The sequence below is a fragment of the Trachymyrmex septentrionalis genome, unplaced genomic scaffold (assembly GCF_001594115.1).
Source record: "Trachymyrmex septentrionalis isolate Tsep2-gDNA-1 unplaced genomic scaffold, Tsep1.0 scaffold127, whole genome shotgun sequence".
Taxonomy (NCBI): Eukaryota; Metazoa; Arthropoda; class Insecta; order Hymenoptera; family Formicidae; genus Trachymyrmex; species Trachymyrmex septentrionalis.
This window is the reverse complement of record NW_017304406.1, coordinates 1,419,873-1,438,847: the sequence shown is the minus strand read 5'-3', so window position 1 is coordinate 1,438,847 and position 18,975 is coordinate 1,419,873. Positions and strand designations below refer to the sequence as shown.

The following is an 18,975-nucleotide window of genomic DNA, read 5'->3' as shown; positions in this document are numbered from 1 at the left end:
GTAATCGCCAATATTCAACCACTGCATGCGATAGACATCGCTCGTAAACCGATATGAGTCTAGTTGGAGAAAAGCGCAATTCTTTGCGTATCGGACCATGAACTCTATAAATTCGTACTGACAATTAGATTCAGTTACGACAAATCGGAATACAGTTAGCCTGTAGAAAAATATGTCAACAATCGACGTCGTACGTTAGAATAGGTCCGTCAATTAGTACATATTTTTCGAACAGATCTCCAGAAACAGTCGGAAAAAAAATAGACGGAGGAGACGAAATGTCAATTGGTTTGTAACGAATGTGCAATTTGTATAGCGAACGTATCTCATTCAGCGAAATACGTCCCGAATTGGAACTGTTTCTCGCATTAAATCAGTGCTTTGCAGCCTAAGTAAAACGACGTTATAAGATCTAGTCGACGTGTGTCAATACAAAATAACTATTCTGTGTATGTATGATGTGTATAGAGAAAATGTGTAATACGGCAGAAATTGTTGTATAGAAAATATTGAATGTAAAATCGATGTATTCTAACAAACAGCACCAATAAACAAGGCCTAAACGGTAAGTGGTGTCTTATTGCGTTATTTCTAGCTATTATTAATCAACCTTCTCTCTGTGTACAGCGATGCAAACACATCTCACGCTATAATAAAAATCTAAAGTTCTCTTAGAAATGTTTCTTAAGATATTTGTACACAGAGAGAAGATTAATCTTCTTATTGCGACAACTGAAAGCGCTATCGCCTGTCGATGAGCAATTCTTTGCCGCTATGTATGTTCGGAGCTCGAAATCCAGGAGTATGACAATATTTTACATTTTGAGAGAATTTATTTAAATTAAATCGTTATTTATAACGCATAAATGTAGTGAAATATAATCTCTGATATCGATCGGACGCAGGATAACGCACGCATTGAGCTTTCTGCGATATAATATTTAATCGATCTCTATCATCATTCTCTATTTATAAACTTCACAAATGAAGAACATGACGTCAAGCAAGGTGACGTGAGTTCAGCGAGAGATCGACACGCATGTCCGGGAATTGAAACGTCCAACAGGTGGTTCATAGTAGGCCATAATTCGTCTATTGCATTTCCTTGTGAAACCTGCTGATATGGCGCAAAAAAAAAAAAAAGAGAAACTTCAGATTAATGCGAAGAGTCACATTTAGCTGGAACGAGTCCGGGTTTCTGATGACATCACAACCGTGCAGTTGACTCCTCGGAAAGAATCACGTTGTCTTGCATCCGCGTGTCGAGCACTTGCGCACGTATTTTTCTGTCTTTCTCTCTCCTCTCTCTCTTTCTCTCTCTCTCTCTCTCTCTCTCTCCCCCTCCCCCCACTCTCCCTTTCTTTTCCTCTATGGTCATTGGAATTCTTTATTCTCACCTTCTTGTGAACTCAGGTCCATTTTTATGGTTGGCTACTAAAACAAAAGCATAGAAAGTCTTAGGGATGTTCTTTCCTTATCTCTATTGTACATCTCTATTTTGCACCTAAAATTCTAAACAAATGGTTCTCATTCAAATGATGAACAATATTTTCCGGAAAGTGTGAAATACCGATAAATACCCTCAAATGCGAACGAATGTATTCAAATTTGACAATAGCGAGATTTCAAGAAGCCATTGAGCTTAATTAATCGAAGGAATAAAATATATGTCGTGGACAGATTTAATATTGTTCTTTGCAAAATCATTCGACGCGGTTCATTTGAAAGTTACTTCAAATTTTAAACGCAGTGCGGCAAATCCATATTTTTTAAAATCGAAGAACTTCGTAGCGTTGTTCGACTGTTGATCGGAACGTTCAAGAATGTAAAGGCTCGAGCATCAGCCGAAGGCCATTATGCACTATACGTCTGGCGACAGTATCGTTTGTTAAACGACAGTCGTCTCTGCCATTTGCTTTAGTTTCCTCCTTCTCTGCCACATAACTCTCTCTTTCTCGAGCCAGTTATATCATATCTCTCTCCGCCTGTCTGTCTCTCTTTTTTTGTCTTTCCGTCTTTCTATCTTTCTCTCTCTGTTTTCTTCCTCTCTCTCTCTCTCTCTCTCTCTCTCCCCCCTCTCTCTTTCTCTCTCATTCTATCAGTCTCCCCCGCACTCCGTGTCTCTCCTCACGCTGTCATTCTCCTTCTCCTGCTAGCACCGCTTGCGTATTTGTCGGCCGGTCGGTCTGGTCCCTTCTTTCTAGTGTGTTTGTGCTCAGTTAGCTCGGTATCGCATTATGCTACGGTCAGACTGCGTCGCAGGGTGCTTGCAACTGTGCCGTGTCAGTGCCGCACCAACCGAATCGTTTCGCTTCCCGCAGTGCACCCTTGATTGAATTTACCGGCGGGAATTCCTGCGGCGCGCACGGGCAGCCGGTGGCATGCGACCGGCGGGAAAATGGGAAAGACCGCCAGCAAACTGAAGTCGCGAAGGAGCCAAAGTCAGTGCGAATTTTCCTATACCACTCGCCACGTAGTAGTAGACCACCACGTGGTCTCCCATTTGCGTACTCGCCGTTCGTTTCTTCAAGCTCGAATTCGAGTTCGCCGCCCTTTCGATAGTAGAAAATATCAACGGGCGGCGAACCTACGATATCGCTCTGAGATTCTTGCTTCTGTATACATAACGAGGTGCGTATTTGTACTGAACTAGCTACGACGAAGAAAGCGGCTATTCAAATTTCAACAATATTCCAGCAAGTGTTTCCTCGCCGTATCTCACTGGAATGATTTTTAATAAATCATCCTTGACAAATCATTGATGAAAATTATTAATGTGTCGCCGTTCATACGCTGTCGAGTTTCGTGTGTGTGTGTGTGTGCGTGCTCATGTGTCCATTGGCAAGAGAAAGGCGATAGTGCACTTATCAGCATGCCCGCGGATCGCGTTGCAGAGACACGTGTGCGCTCCGCTTATAATCCCCTCGTTTCCCGAACCCCGCGTATTCGTATAACGTTACAATTGTCGAGGAAAACCACGTTCACAAAGCGTCAATGTTACGTAAATCCCACAGATAGTGACGAGCTCGAAAGAAATATCGGTCACCGCCGATGATTCGACACGTGTGACCGCATAAAAGCCAGCGTGATTACATAATTACTGTTTAAGCGATTATGTCCCTTCCGCAATAGCTGGAAATGAATTGCAAATGATTGTACAGGGTGATTCACTTTAATTTTAACGATTTATAATTATTTTGAAAACATGCAATTTTAAAAAAACGTTTCAAATAAAAGTCTAGAACGAGAAGTCCTTCTCTATATCACACAATTTTTATTTAGAATGTTTTTTGTTTTTTTTTTTTTTTGTAAAATTGCATCTTTCCGAAATATTTGCCTGTTAAGATTCAAATAAATCACTCTGTATGTGTATACACACACACACACACACACACACACACACACACACACACAATCAGCTGTACTTTAAATAATCATTGACCTGTTTTCACAAGGGACGAATATATAAATTTCGATACATTTATCGTCGACGCGAACAACTCAATCGTATAATGTTCCAAATTGAAGTGGATTGAATTATCATTCTGAATCGAAGCTCAAAACTAATCCGAATAAAATCTGATATCCATCAGGAAGATTGATCGTGTTTTTCAGCCAGGCGGATAAAAGTAAAAAAACGCAGAGATTAAAGAAAAGAATTAGATAGCTGTTTTCAATAACTTGTGCACTGGAATCCACATACAATAAACATACATGATCACGCATCATATTCGCGTACATGATGTCGTAAGACGTAAAATCGCGGTGAAAGTAGAACTTTTCGCTCTGTTCGAACGCGATGTGTAATTTACACGTCATTACATAAATCGCATTCTATCCCTATCATTATTTTGAAAACCGTGAAAGAGAACGCGCATTTCCTGCAGTGCTGAAAGTCTCGACAAACGGCTCGTTTTGATTGTCTTTCTCTCCGTACGAACACGAGTCGATTGAAATTCCTCTTGCGAAGTACACGCGTGTAATTATACGACGACAAAGGAAACAGAGACCTTTTGGGCGCAGGTTACATTGAGGTAAAGGTACTGTTTGATGAAAGTAAACGTTGACATTTAAAAACATACGCATGATATATTCTCACGTTCTTGTAATAACATTCTTTACTTGGAGTTAACTGTTTAACGAAAACATTCTTTTTTTACTTTCTAGTTTTTAACATTAAATATTTTTACACTCTCTAATCGTCAAATCACCAATCCGTGTTAATCCATAATTTATTGAAAATTAAACGAATATATTTATACACTTATTTATTTTCAAAAGGCAATTATTTTTCTCAGTACTTAAAAGTTATTGACACATTTTATATTTTTAAGAAATGGGCAAATTAATTAAAATTATAAAAATTACCTCAAGTCTTAACTTTGAACAGTTTGAAAATTCTGAAAAGTCTAATCAGAGAATTAATCCAAAATAAACTTTATTATCACAGTTATTTTCCAAAAAAGAACATCTGATTTTCTCAGTGGAATAATTTCCATTCAAGCGAGCTAAATGTGAGAGGTAAAGAGACGAACAGATTGCGAACGTTATCAAGCGGGCTCTGCATCAAGCGGTAAAATATTTAACTTGGTTTATCTCTACAACCGCCTGCGCTACCGTGCACGATTAAAGTACAGTATGGTCTGCAAAATTTCAAAGTTTTATTTTTTTATCAAATTATGAAACAATCCTTCATACGTACATACATATATAACTAGACATTTCGCTACTGATAAATTCTATTTCCATTATTCCTATTATTTTTTTAAGTTATTTTTATCTCTCTCGTTCGTGCAGCATTGTTCGTTTAAAATTAGCGTGTGATAAAAATTAGATTCAAAATCATATGGTTTTAAAATCATAATTATTATAGTAATTTCATAATTGTACGAAAATTAATAACTTAGCGGGGGGGGGGGGGGACAGAAGCTATGCATGGATCGTTTCTCACTTTTGCGATCGATGGCGCCTCTCTCTCAACATTGCATCGATATCTCCGGTAAACAGGGACATTATCACTATCGGCAGGTTATTATGTTCGCGAGGGATACGAACAAGAAGTAGGCAGAAGAACTATATATATATTATACCTGTATATACAGACAGACAGAGCGGTAGCAAGCAGGTAGATGCAGCGAGTGCAAAGGTGAGAAAGAGATATAGACCGGGTATAGATATAGCGAGTACGGGAGAAAGAGAGAGGTAAACGACTTTATAAACCTGCATTCCTCTACTCCGCTTTTTCCAACGTGTGCAAGCCGCTGCATCGAGAGACCGGTGCTACATTCGCGGTGCATTCGAGTTCTACGCGAACCGTTTACGTGCGCACGTCTTATAATGCGAGCTCAATGAAATTACGATCGCAATCATCGTCCATTGTCGTGCGAAATTGTACAACGTGATGTGAACACGATCAGCAGAATGGAATTTATGGATTCCACAAAGTTAGGAAATGGCGCAAGTATACGTGAGTGCAGACCGGAACACAGTAATCTTCATTTTCACGTGTCACGTCAGCCAAAGATTTATAGCAGTGCGCGAATGGAAATATATCAGCCGCGAAACGTTTTATCTATAAAATTACATTGGATACGATTTGTATATACTGAATTATATGCACAGCGATCGTAAATCAAAACGCTATCAGTCTTGAGAACGGAGATCGCAATAAGTGAAATGGCATACCAATTAATGCAAAAGAAATTAAACAAAAATATATTATGCAAGCAAATATGCACCTCGTTCTAAGCCGCTTTGGAATTGCTTTCTTCTAATAATATGGATGCTTTCCAATTGTTTGACACACATTGACACATACGTAGCACGACATTGTGCATGACTCAATTGGAACTATTATAAATGTGCATTAATGTGTACCGTGCACAGTTTCGCGGATAAAGTTGAGTTTATTGTTCAATACCACGCCTTGATATTTTTGAATTAATGGCGATGGAAACTGAAGAGAGAATGATGTTCCATCTCTCCCGTGTTTTTTTTTTTTTTTTTTCTTTCGTTTATAGACGCCGCGTTAGTAATTATTTAATTGTCACTAAGAAACGCGAGCTTACACAACTGACTATTACAACTCTTACAACTAAATACAGATGCGTAATATTGTATCGACGATTACGGTAATTGGAACGCAACTTGTGCCGCTGTATGCGCAAAAGTATCTCGGGATATTGCAATTGGAAAGCATTGGATAGTAATCGGCACCGAGCGTATTTATCGGCGCCATTTTAGTATCCGATAAATCTCACTTCATTATTCATTCGCAAATTTATTGCAGTTCTAAATTTTGTCACACTATTTCACACCTACGGCTACATTGTGTACGTCCGTCGATTGAATTCGAGAGGAACGATAACACTTTCACACGTGAATTTCTTTGCGGCACATTCAGGCATAGCATGGAGCTTTCGATTCCCATCTATGGGTACTCTGCAGAACCTAGGTACCAACAGCCGACGGCGCAAACGGAATGGTCTTGCTTCGTCGGACTCGTGTAAGGATCTTCGGCAGAAGAGACACACGATACACCTGCAGCCGGAAGTAATCATTCAGAAAGAGCCGTGCTTGATCGTAACTCCGCCGTCACCTGAGAATCTCGTCGAGGATAAATCGAGGTTCGTGTAAAATGTTTTTAATATTGCACATGTTTACGACCCATATACATTAAAAGCATCTAAAACAATGAAGATATTAAGAAAATGACGCGATCAATATCAGAAAATTACAGTAAATTTTAATTTTTTAAAACTTATACAGATTAAGAATGATTTCATTAAAGTAGATAGATAAAGATCTGAAAATAATTTCGGTGATCCATCAAAATAGTATAGGAAACTTAAGCAATGCTGCAAAAAGTTTTGATATTCTAGCAAACAGTTCGAAAGTTCCTACATTAATTATCTCAATAGTCCAACAAAATTATTTTCAGACCTGTATCCAGCTAAATTTTTAGATACCTCAGCAAAGTCGTTCTTTCTGTGTATAATTACATTCTGGATTATTAAATTTCGCTTACTTTTTTATCTGTTTTGGATCTCCGTGTGAAAGGATTAAAGCGTTATAAAACATGCGAGACGAAAGCTGCGAGAATGAGAAACACGAATAAATGAAGGTGAATAAGGGATTAGGTACCGTACAAGGGACACGGCTTTTTGCTAAAGTCGAGGATCCAAAGTTATAGCTTGTATGACTTAGCCTCTTTTGAGGATACATCGAGATACCAGTATAGGAATATAATAGGTCTGGCGACTCTCGAACCGGTTTCTCTCGATCTCTACCTTCAGAATGACGTACCCCGTTCCCGTATATGACCGGCCAACAAATTCCGTAACAAGAATATAAAACCGGGAAACTATAACCGAGCCACCTGTCATCGAGAAACGACCTCGGGTATCGTGACTTATCCGAGGGAAAAATGCGTGCGTCACTCCAAGTGTTATGGAATGATTGACGGATCAAAGAAACCTGTCAATCATTCTCGAAACGTTCTCTCGTGATTAATCTCGGCGATTCATACGGGAATACATCCCTCTTTCCCGTATAAAAAGTTTGAAACAACATTGTTCAGAGAACAGGATACACATGCATGAATACATTTTTTTCAGGCGACTTTCGAGATAAATCCCGGTGCAAATACACGGTGGTCGTGCAATAGCAGTAATCCTCGTGAATATCACATTTACATGCGAGATATGACACTGACATTGTAGCCCGCAAGAAGATTAGATAAATGATTTTGCAGCTGCTCTTCTTCAAATTGCAATTTTCACGACCTACTACGCAAAATCATTCTTTGTTTTTCTTATTTTAATTACACCTGTTTTGTATCAAATTAATCTATGAATCTTATTTACAATTTAATTGTTTACATTTCATATTCGTATATGCATATATATATATATTTTTTTTTTATATATATCTTACTCATTATATTATTTCCATCGCATCTAACAATACAAAAATTTAATTCTAATTTATACAACATAAAATGATATATTATCAGGAAGATTGGACGCCAATTCTTAATTGCAGAGGCAAAATTTGAAATAATAGTGGTACAAAACATTATACTTTAAATTAAATGTCATGTTCTTATACGAGCAAGTACAATATCGGCTCAGAACATCTCGATGATGCCACTTATCGAACGTTTCCGGATGACGCAAGCGCACCTTGGCCGTCGACTCCCTTCATATACATATATACGCAGCCCCTTGTCCGAGGAGATCAATAACCCCCCGTATCGACGGAATAACCCGGTCGGAAGCGATAAAGGCAATGCACTTTTTTTACTCTGTCTTGCGTCACATTTTTCGGTATAAGAAGATACGTAACGCGAGAAGCATCCGTCGTCGACGTACATCTACTTCGATATCCATCGTCTGTCAAAAGCACTAGCTTTGACAAACGAGAAGAAGGGGCGAGTGCAGAGCGGGTGGAAACGAACGAGGGCGATAACATCGCAGTAGCGTATCATTTTAGGGGTTTAAAGGTGCGTAGTAATCGCGATCATTGTCATCGGACGAACTGTGACAGACTTCGACTCATTTTTTTTATTTACCCTTATATGCGAATTAAAGCACGAACAAAATCTAAACTGAATAATCGCTGTACGAAGTATGGTAATTTATGTAGAAGAAAAATAATTGCGCGTTCAAGTCGTCCTATGATGATTTAATGGAGTTAACAGGCCACATATGTCGAGCTACTCTCACACTAACCAGCGGCGTTATTTTCTACACGCTCGTTATCCGCGACGGCATGGCCCCTCATCCAGCTCCGTCGGATTTAACCGCTGGTTAGTGTGCCGGTTAATCGCCGACAACGCGTACGGACGAACAAAGAAGTGTTTCGACCGGAAGAAAATATTTTCCTTGGCACGCGTGACCAATCTTCTCTCTCTCTCTCTCTCTCTCTCTCTCTCTCTCTATCTCGTTCTCTCCTATCTTTCGCTCTTGCGATATCTATTAATACCGCTCGATGGTACCCCCGCGATACCCTGTGAAAATACGATCCTGCTTGAATCGCTGGTCAGTGGGGTGCGTGCGTGCGCGCGCGTAGTCTCTGAACTCGAGAGTCGCGGTCAAACTCTATCCGCCCGTCCAAAGAGCCGCACGGAGCTCTTCTTCTGGACGAGAGAACCGAGATCTATGAGAGAGAACCTCGCCGGAGGCTGAGCGTGAAGCGCAGAGATGTGAACGACTGAAGATCTCGTTCTGATCGCAGGACGCCGGAGGAAGACAGCGACGCGAGGGTGGATCACCGCATCTATCCTCCGAGTGAACGAGAATTACCCCCGACGAAGACGCCCGAAAACAGCAATAACCTGTCCCCGCTGATGGTGAGTACGCGATCGTATATGAGTTGTTTATCATTGAAGATTGAGTTTCGTTCATTGCTTGGAGAAATTGAGTGACATCGGATTAATCAAATTCACTGGGATTTGTCTTCGTATAATCATGAATATTCATATGTGCACTGATTTGACTAGACTTAATTAATTCGACATCGTACACTGAATGTCGTGTACAGTGTCTACCCTTCGCTGATTCTCTGAGAATCCGGAGTCAATTCCTAAATTAGTCGATTCCTAAAATGTTAATGTTTCCCCTTAATTAAAATATTAACGTTACATTCTAGAATTAAATCAATTTTTAATTAATTTTGAAATTACATGTGTTTTAAAGTAAAACCTTCAAAATTAAATGAGAAACGACAATTTTAATTTCTTCGTTTTCTTTTTCTTGAAGTTTGAAGTTTAAAAAACACACTATTTTCGTTTTTATAATTAAAAAAAATTGATATTTTTGTTCATAAAAATTTTGAATTGATAAAAATATAATAAAAAATATATGCTGCAACTATCCGGAATATTTTATATTTCATATTTTATATGCCATCGGACTCTCACACTCTCGCGTAATCGATCGAACACGTAATTATGGGTTTAAGTTGAAGCGGCATCGCCACCTTTTTTGTCGTGCGATACATAGGAAGCAATTAAATAGAACGATATACTCAAGTACAAGCCATGATGGGTTGTATGATAACCAAGCTATTTGACGCGTTGATGACGAGTCGCAGATGATCGACGGCAATGTGACGGGGAGCTCAAGGCTGCTCTTATTAAGCCAATCTTCGCTGGACCGCAGAGTCCGGTCTCTAGCATTGATTGTTACAATTGTCTTACGCGGAACGTTCGCTGTCTCTCTTCTCTCATTCCAAGTAATTAATTAACGATGTGTGAATATGCCGACGTAATATATTCAAATCATTTACGACAATAATCATCATTCATAGTGTTAGAGAGAAGTTCATTGATAAAATCAAGTTTTGGATTGATATTAATGCAGTATTTTTTGTAATTCAAACTGCATATCTGCGATGTCTCAATTCCTTTCTCAATTCATTTCTTTAAAAGAAATGTACACGTTTAAAATGAAATATACAGCACAGCGTAAATGCTTCGAAATTAAATTAGAATTAACGAAATCCAGGTGATATAAAAACTTCTCCTTTTATCGGTTTTAAAGGAGCCACCTGAGGAATCCACTCGCAAACTCTTGGAAAGAGAATTGCGACTTCTCGATCCTCGAGATCTACGATCGCACGCCTGGTACCATGGCAGTACGTTGCGTGGTGGTCGAAAAGGTGCGGAGGCGGAAGTGTCGAATGACGGTGATTTTTTAGTGCGCGATTGCGCCTCCCAACCCGGCAATTATGTCCTAACCGTACGATGGAAAGGTCAACCGTTACATTTCGTCATCAATCGAGTAAGTTGCCATGATTAAATCGAGGAAGATTGCTTTAAAAATCACTCGTATTCATGTTGGACAAATTGATCAAATATCAGTTAGAAATTTTTCCTTTTTTCATTGTTTTTCATTAAATAAATAAACATAAATTATTGATTGAATATTTAAAATGCTTTAAAGACAGTTCAATTTTTTTTTTATAATAGATTTAAAAATAATCTAATTTTTCTTGATAGGTCGTAATTCAGCCCGATACGGTTTATGAAAGGGCGCAGTATCAGTTCGAAGATGAAGCTTTCGATACGGTCGCCGATCTGATAACCTTCTACGTTGGCAGTGGTCGCCCGATTAGCCAAGCTAGCGGGGCTCGAATCATTACTCCAAAGCCCAGATCGGTGCCACTGACATGCGTTGCAGGGCCTACGAGTAATCAACACTGTTCTAGTCCTTCCTCCACCTCTCTGTCAACTGGTTCGCCACCTCGCCTACCTAGAAAACAACAGCGCAGTCATTCTTTGACCGCTCAACATCATGCTCCAGATCAACACGTTGCTCGAGACAGCAATCAACAAACAGGACCGCAATTACCTATCCAATCCAGTACTCTACCACGAGTACCGCCAATTCAGAACCAACCGCCCTCTTGTTCTCTGTCGTTGGGCCGTCAGAAGATCACTCGAGTGATATCGGATCCAGCGTTGCAACAGCAACAGTCACCAAGTTTGAATCTTCAAAATACTTTGAACACAGCGCCACCTAAACCTCCCAGAGTGCCCTACGTGCCGAATCATCAGCATCATCATCATCACCATCATCACCACCACCATCATCATCAAAGCTATCAAGCCTCCGGCAGCGACAGCGGAAACGGATCGGGAGACAGCGAGTTCGAGACTAATAATTCTGGCGGTGCTAGCAATCTCTCTTCTTCGGTGCCAATCAAAGGCGTGGTGATACGTAGTCATTATAACACCAGTAACGACGGTATCAATGGCAACAATAACAGCGAGTACGAACTCTCGGCAGAAGAACAGTTAGTGGTAGCTGCACCGTCTCTAGAAATCACCACTATGCTCGATATCGAGGGTTTTACGACATTGCTGTTACCAGCCGGCGAACACAGACCTTTGGATCCAACAGCCCTGAGGGGAGTCTCAGGAATGTTATTGGATTCAGCACCAAGAGTGCTCGCCTCTCATCTCACGAGGCTCGATCTTGAAGTGGCACTTCAACCGGGACCAGGAAATAGAAGTGGATTAAGCGGTATCGAACTGGCGACCCTTCCTCACGGTAGACAAGCTAGAATGGACCTAATTGAGAGATCTGAATGCCTGAAACTATTGGTGGCGGTGACCGTGTTGGCTGGCGCTACAGCTATAGGTGAGTTTTGAAATTTTATTGTATTTAATTAGTCTATTTTAATTAATTTTCAGCTATGATGAGTATTTATAGAAATTATTAAGAAAGAAAAAATATATTTTCAGTTTACACAAAATAAGCTAAATATAAGTTATAAATATTAAGAAGGAGGCACTTAATTTTTCTTCTAAATGACGATTGTTAATATCGTAGAAAGAGCAGCTACTATCAGCAAATGGATCAAAGTAGCAATCGACACTAAAACCGCGCTTGGCAATCTTTATGGCTTCTGTGGCGTAATGCTCGGTCTATGCTTACCGCAAATTCAGAGACTGGCCAATACATGGCACTTGCTACGACAAAAACATACGGACGAAGCTTTTAGTTTCGAAGCGAAATTGAGACCTACTCTTCGGGCTATGAATGAATGTACCAATCCGCAGGCGCCTAATACAACGTTACCACATTTACTACCGATTGCACTACTTGGTGAACGTGGTCCCGAAGATGTTTTAGGTAATCGTATAGAAAATAATTATATACTAAAATTACTTGCAAAATAAGTAATCGGTGAATAAACAGAAGATATCTTCCTTCGTTTGCATCCTCATCTTATAATTGTAATTTAATTAAATGCAGATATCTATATTTATTCGTATCTTTTTCGTCATTATTAATTACTTGCTAATTTACTTTCTTTTTTTCTTTCAATACTATACAATTTCCTCATTGAATAAAATTTATTATAGGTACCGTAGCACCTTTCGGACTCACAGCAGCGATTCTTTCACCATGGGAAAATTCGGCATCTGATTGCGGTCTATCAATCGTCTGGTCGCATCTTGAGGCGGCTCGCAAGCTAGCCAATAGTCTGCCGCTCTTTCGCAGAAATGCGGAAATCGTCTTAGAAGGTTGCAGAAATGATGAATTACTATCGGACGCCTTTCGTACTGAATTTCACATCAAGTTCTTATGGGGCAGCCGCGGTGCTACTGTCGCTCCGGAAGAACGTCATTTGAAGTTTATTCAAGTCTTAGACGCAATGTACGACAAGTGTGCGGCGAGCGAAGTGGCCGCTTAAAAAATAAACCAAAGGATCTCAAAGATCTGAATAGAGAGAGTCTGAAGAGGTAGTTCTCTATATGAGAATTTATCCTCTTCCTCGAAATGCGAGAAATATCACCGTTACGGATTTTTTTTAGATTTTTATAGCTTCGAATGCGTCGGCTAACGCGATACCATAAAAAATTAAAACATCCCATGCATTAATGAAGTGCCACATTGCTATTGCATATAATCTCGAATCGTAGAGCATATCTCTGAAATATCGAATGTTCTTCCTAAACCTAATGCTTGTTTTGAGTCGTGTAACAGCATCCAAAGAATTGATTCAAGAGGCTTGATTGAAGCCTACATACGTATCGTCAACTGTACTTAACTTTAATTGACAATGTAATTCTATAATGTTATGTTGTAAGTGTTGTTCATATTTGTTCATACTTAATATACAGATTTGAAAAAGTATTTCTCGTGATTTTTTATTTTCATCAAGATACCTTCATTAATACTCTCAAACAGATTTATAAAATATTACATTTGTACGGATTTATTAACTGAAATTAAAATTTTAATTAAATTAAAATCAATAATTAATAGATTAAATCAATAATTAATAAAAAAAAATTAATAAGGTGAATTAAATTAATAATTAATAAAGCTTGAAGCTACACAATGTACAATTATAAATCATAATTATCTTAATTATATTAATTTACGAAATACAAATGTAAAATTCAAATTAAATTAATCTCACGCCAAAATAATATTTCTAAAAATAATTATTTACTCGCGCAAAATATTTAACTTAATTTTTATTATTTTTTATTTTATTTAAAAGAAAGATATTACTAAATAGTTATACATAATTTCTTAAAAGTATATATAAACGTTTTTAACGTTTCATAAGAATCTTCTAATTTTCGATTTTAAATTATCCAAATAAGTAAGAACAAATAGTTTATTCTACAAGTAACATACATAAAAATTAAGAAGTAATGAATTACTCACCGTTTCTCGTTGCCGCTCTGTGCCTTCCATGTATGTCTTCTTTCTTTTCCGCCAATTTTTCGCCGCAGTCTCTTTCATTCTTCATATAACTTAACTCTTTCGAAAACACAATTAATTATCACGCACATATTAATCACGAAAATACTATAATCGCGCAGCATTTTCTGTGGCACTCATGATGATATATAACCGATGTAAACTGCTGCGAAATATTCAAAATATTAGGTCTGTTCATATTGGGTGCATTCAGTACTACAACCGCTCACCGAGCGCTCAATGCGCTCTTGCATCTGATTGGAATATTCCGTTAGATCTAAAGATATAAACCAAACAGGTATAGACCGTAGCAAGAGCTCTTTAGAAACATATACTACACACAAAACATATATAAATATATAAATATATACTACTAGAAAAGGAGCATAGGCAGAGGAGAAACCTGAGAGAGGACATGACAGTCCGAAACCTGTAACCGCAAAATGCTGCCGCGCACTACTGCCCTCTGACAAAGTGGATATAAATTACATAGCAACGTTCACTTTTCAAGACTGAAGATGATAAATCGATATTTGCTATCGATATTGCTACGCGGCAGCATTTTGTCCTCTCTCAGGTTTCTCTCTGATATATAGGCCTACAATCCCTATACCTGGGGGTCGATTGTGTATTTCGAAACTTAGTGTAAGTGATAAAAGTGAGCTCTCACTTGATTAGGTAGTTTTATCATAGAAAATGCGACATTTCTCACGTGACATTGCTCGAGAAGAAATTCTATGTCGAATTGTATCAAATGGTGTATCGAGATTGGTCGAAATTAGTTGAAATTTGTTAAAATCCGTTCTACTTAAAGACATAGGTTATTAGTTTCTAATGGAAATACTAATCAGTTGCGAGATTCTCTAAACATTTTATCGATAATTATCACTATCATTAATTTATGACAGCCAATGAAAGCCGCGCTTTCTTCCAGAATTATTCCTGCCATTAGCTGTCGCTAGTTAACAATAGCGTCAATCATCGATAAGAGAATCCCGCTACAGTTAACGCTTAGTGGATCTTTAATACGATTAGTTCCTACACTTAGATTTAACAAAGAACTATATATAAAGACAAGAATCAATCATATCAAAGAATCATTAACTGCAAATTGATTAATTTTAGATCTGTTCGACTTGCTTACACTTTTTACACTTAGCATCTTTGCTTTCTTTCTTTTCAGCGCTAAATATATATCTATCTCATTTTAAGTGTAAAAAGTGTAAACAAGTCGAACAGATCATTTCTCTGCTGAACGCAGCCATTGCACCAACATGTCCACTCTCAAGCTTCTCTCCGATCAAAAAGCGACGCCGCGCAGTCTCATTTTTTATGTTTATGGCCATAATAAAAATCGAGCCACAGACTTCTTATACTACTAGACTGCTAACTTGTTTGAAAAAGTGGCTCCCAATTTTGCTGTAACATTATACGCATGCGTCGAGAACCGCTCCACGTGACGTAATCTGCACATGCGCACACATCAGCACACTATTTTGACAGATTAATCTATTTAACAGTACTAAAATCACCAAATACTTATTTTCATAATTCAGCTATTATAAATTATTCTAATTTATAAGAAATTAAATAAGATCGTATCTTTTATACACGTTTATTAATATTCAATTCTTTCCAATATATCTTCACCATTTTACTCGAATTCTTTCTCTTCCAAAAGAAACAAAATTTTTCGCTATGAGATCACACCACTTTCTCTTTCAAAAGAAACAATATTTTTCGCTATGAGATCATACCATTTTCATAAAGTTATATAAGTTATATACGTTTAGCATGTGAACAGTTAATGCAAAACACAGTCATTCCTTTGGGTACATTCGTGAGGCATGCGCAGAATTACTATACAATTTTGGAGTCCATTTTACATAAGCTTGTCCTAAGGAGTTAGCAGTCTAGTAGTATATATTGAAGTCTGTGGTAGGAGCAGAAGCGTGCGAGAGGATGCTTCGCGAGTAAGTGACACCAAGTGACACCCAGTGCAGGCAGGTTATTCCGCCGGAGCGAAATCCATTGGTAAACATGCAGCCGCGGCATTACCATCGTGAGTGACCGTCGTGATTACACCTGATTATAATGGCAGAGAACCTGTCGAAACGGCCTTCCAAAGGAATCCTCAAGACGTCCAGCAGTTTTGACAATCCGGAGGCGCCTAGGTGAGAGACGCATTAATTGAATTTCGATTGGCATAAAAATAGAGACGCGTGTAAAACTCGCTGTCGGCGTCTCCCGTTGACGTTAAAGGCGGTTCGCGTGACTTGCGTGTCACTCGTCCGGTATTTATAAATCATGAGTTCACGCGAACCGTGACAGACGTCTCGACGAAGAGAACAAATAATTATCGAACATTTCTCTCGAGATAATACGTGATCTTAATTTGATTTATTGTTTTTTACTCAACATTACCTCAAACATATCGTTCGAATTCGTGATTATTTCTGTGGAAAATATTTTCCAAAAAATTCTCTTTTTTTTTTATCAGGATATAATTAAAGTATGTATACTTTTCTGGAATTATTCAATCCATAGTTAAAAACTTACTTTAAAGAAAAGTATAATATTGTTTGAATATTCTTCATTTGTGAAATAATTGGCATTATCCAGCATTAGTTGACACAGATTCTATTTTTAGACCTGGTGATGAACACCATTTTTTTATTTACCTTACATTAATCATGTAGACCGAGCAAAGAAACAACATGGGACGAAATGAATATTATTGCCACTCTTCATCCTGCTGATAAGGACTATGGCCACATGAAGATTGAAGAACCAAAAACCCCATATAATTTCGAAGGCCTCCAAAATGAACATGAGTTTGATCAATTAGACGCTAGTGCTCTTGCAGCAAAGTAAGTAGATATGATATACAATCAAAAAATAATTTTGGTTATTAATACAATTATTGATACATTGATTTATAATTATATGCTTCAATTATATGTTAATAAAATTATAAAATCATAAAATTATACTTGATTATCTTTATTATTAAAATTTAGATTAGCTGGAGGTAGTAAGCCCAAAATTTTTGAGGAATCCAGTGAAGAGGAGGAAGACGAAGAAACTCCTGAAGAAAAAGGTCAGACATCTTATAATGTAGAAATTAATTACTTTATAATATAATTATAATCATTGACGCATTCTATTTTAGAAAGGAGAAGAGCTTTCGAGGCAAAAAGAAAAGGCCATTATCGAGAGTGGCATGCTGTACAAATGGCGAGAAGACTTTTAGAACAAGAAGAATTAGAAGAGGAAGATGAAGATGGCGAGGGTAAAAATAATGAGGAAAATTCGTCAGAGGAAGAAAGCAATTTTGACACGCGTTTCAAATGCATGCCGTCCTGTGATAGAACCGAAAAGAAATAAACGAAAAACATCGATTGATAATTTTCTTAAATCGTCGATCAGTCATAATTTCGCGACAATGTTGACTGTACTTTAATGTTATCGCGGCTAAAATATATCAAGCAGCAAAGAAAGTGTTTACATCAATTACATTAAAATGCCCAAGCTAAATTTCGCATTTTAATTATGTATATATAGCTCTTTTTCAACTCCATCTTTATAGCTCTTTAGCTCCATTCTCTGTAAATAAACATTTTAAAATGAACCTGAATGTTTAGCATAAACCGCTGTTAGATTTTCCAAGGTTAGATAAAGTTACAATAACATTATGAGTACTTAAAAATACTAATAAGCTATGCACAGAAAAATTCATCTTGTTTAATGATTTATTTTTTTTTTAGTTTCCATACATTATAAAAATTTCAATTATTGCTTCGTATAAACTTTCCTCATTATTCTTTTGCGAATGTATTATTCCAGGCCTATCGACATTATTTCAACACAGCGTTCCTGTAAAATTTAATGTTTTTGAAAAATTCTATCGCTATCAAAATTTGACGAACAATAAGGCTAAACAAAGCCCTCACATATAGTGAAAATTTAAGACACTGTACGTAATATTTACATAAAGAGAGAAAAACATATGTATTTAAAACTATTAGTGTGTGTGTGTAATATATTACACACTTCTGTGATTAGCATAGGTATGTGCTATGTAACCTCGGAATGTATGACTTCAAATTTTCGTTTCTTCTCATAATGTTTGATTTTATTTTCCAAACTGTCTGTAAAAGAAAATAAATTATATATGCATAGATAAGTAAAATTCAGTTTGTATCAAGCGGATTATGTAGTATAAGTCTGTCCAAGTTCATCAAACTTATCCTAATTCATACAATCACTCTTTATCTCCATTCTCAATTATTCTTATTTCTTTAATGATATCTAACTAATTGATTGCAACGCATGGATACAACGAACACATGTCTGTATGATAATCTACTCTCTTTCGTTACATCTTGTACATTTTATTCATCGAAATGATAGGGAGAAACATTTTGCTCGTAAATCATATATTGGACAGGCTTAACTTAATTAAATTGTACTATTCAAGAAATGTACATTTAGAAAATTGTAATCTCAACAAGTGTAGAACGTCCAATCGCGGCGACATTGTGTTTAGTATAGTATTAAAAAAAAAACGTGAAATTACGTATATATGATCGTCAAAATATTTTGAGTGTCTGTATCATAGTCTAATACAAAGCATGTTAATAGACTTAAAACAGTGTATTTGTATGCAATGTCTCGAAATTAATAAATATATGGGCTACATTACGAATAAGTAATGTATATATATAAAGTGAAAAAGAAAATGTTT

At 37.4% G+C, this 18,975-nt stretch overlaps 3 protein-coding genes and 1 pseudogene across 6 annotated transcripts in view; 2 read left to right on the top strand and 2 right to left on the bottom strand.

Moving 5' to 3' along the window:
• LOC108756448 overlaps positions 1–14,378 on the bottom strand; it is an 80,639-nt pseudogene extending 66,261 nt beyond the window's left edge.
• Positions 2,236–13,640, top strand: LOC108756446 (breast cancer anti-estrogen resistance protein 3). Of its 3 annotated transcripts, XM_018500266.1 has the most exons (8): positions 4,901–5,467; positions 6,404–6,626; positions 9,238–9,352; positions 10,545–10,784; positions 11,003–12,146; positions 12,339–12,641; positions 12,875–13,255; positions 13,328–13,640. In XM_018500266.1, the coding sequence occupies exons 1-7, from the start codon at positions 5,422–5,424 to the stop codon at positions 13,204–13,206; spliced, it is 2,403 nt and encodes an 800-aa protein (XP_018355768.1). In that variant the 5' UTR covers positions 4,901–5,421; the 3' UTR covers positions 13,207–13,255; positions 13,328–13,640. The 3 variants fall into 3 exon arrangements, with proteins under 3 accessions (XP_018355770.1, XP_018355768.1, XP_018355767.1); XM_018500268.1 differs by lacking the exon at positions 4,901–5,467 and adding an exon at positions 2,236–2,441 and having other exon boundaries at positions 12,875–13,640; XM_018500265.1 differs by having other exon boundaries at positions 12,875–13,640.
• Positions 14,379–16,129: 1,751 nt separating the features above from the next.
• On the top strand, positions 16,130–17,774 carry LOC108756501 (protein phosphatase inhibitor 2-like). Its single transcript, XM_018500374.1, has 4 exons — positions 16,130–16,402; positions 16,928–17,098; positions 17,249–17,328; positions 17,401–17,774. The coding sequence occupies exons 1-4, from the start codon at positions 16,323–16,325 to the stop codon at positions 17,613–17,615; spliced, it is 546 nt and encodes a 181-aa protein (XP_018355876.1). The 5' UTR covers positions 16,130–16,322; the 3' UTR covers positions 17,616–17,774.
• A 207-nt stretch (positions 17,775–17,981) lies between these two features.
• The window catches only part of LOC108756500 (tRNA pseudouridine(38/39) synthase), a 2,970-nt gene continuing 1,976 nt past the window's right edge, over positions 17,982–18,975 (bottom strand). The window contains exons 6-7 of one of the 2 annotated variants that reach the window (XR_001939835.1): positions 18,220–18,379; positions 17,982–18,104 (exon numbers count right to left, since the gene is read on the bottom strand). Coding sequence is in view for 1 of the 2 variants with exons in the window: in XM_018500373.1 (XP_018355875.1) it covers positions 18,306–18,379 (74 nt within the window). In the remaining variant the exon portion in view is untranslated. The remainder of the gene's footprint in view (positions 18,105–18,219; positions 18,380–18,975) is intronic. The other variant, XM_018500373.1, reaches the window with a different exon arrangement.

Bases quoted from the DNA above. Each gene is read 5' to 3' on its own strand.
- LOC108756446 (XM_018500266.1), top strand. From the start codon at position 5,422: ATGGAATTTATGGATTCCACAAAGTTAGGAAATGGCGCAAGTATAC. The intron at 10,785-11,002 runs GTAAGTTGCCAT...TTTTCTTGATAG, and splicing joins TACATTTCGTCATCAATCGA to GTCGTAATTCAGCCCGATAC. The intron at 12,642-12,874 runs GTAATCGTATAG...AATTTATTATAG, and splicing joins TGGTCCCGAAGATGTTTTAG to GTACCGTAGCACCTTTCGGA.
- LOC108756501 (XM_018500374.1), top strand. From the start codon at position 16,323: ATGGCAGAGAACCTGTCGAAACGGCCTTCCAAAGGAATCCTCAAGACG. The intron at 16,403-16,927 runs GTGAGAGACGCA...TTAATCATGTAG, and splicing joins GACAATCCGGAGGCGCCTAG to ACCGAGCAAAGAAACAACAT. The intron at 17,099-17,248 runs GTAAGTAGATAT...ATTAAAATTTAG, and splicing joins GCTAGTGCTCTTGCAGCAAA to ATTAGCTGGAGGTAGTAAGC.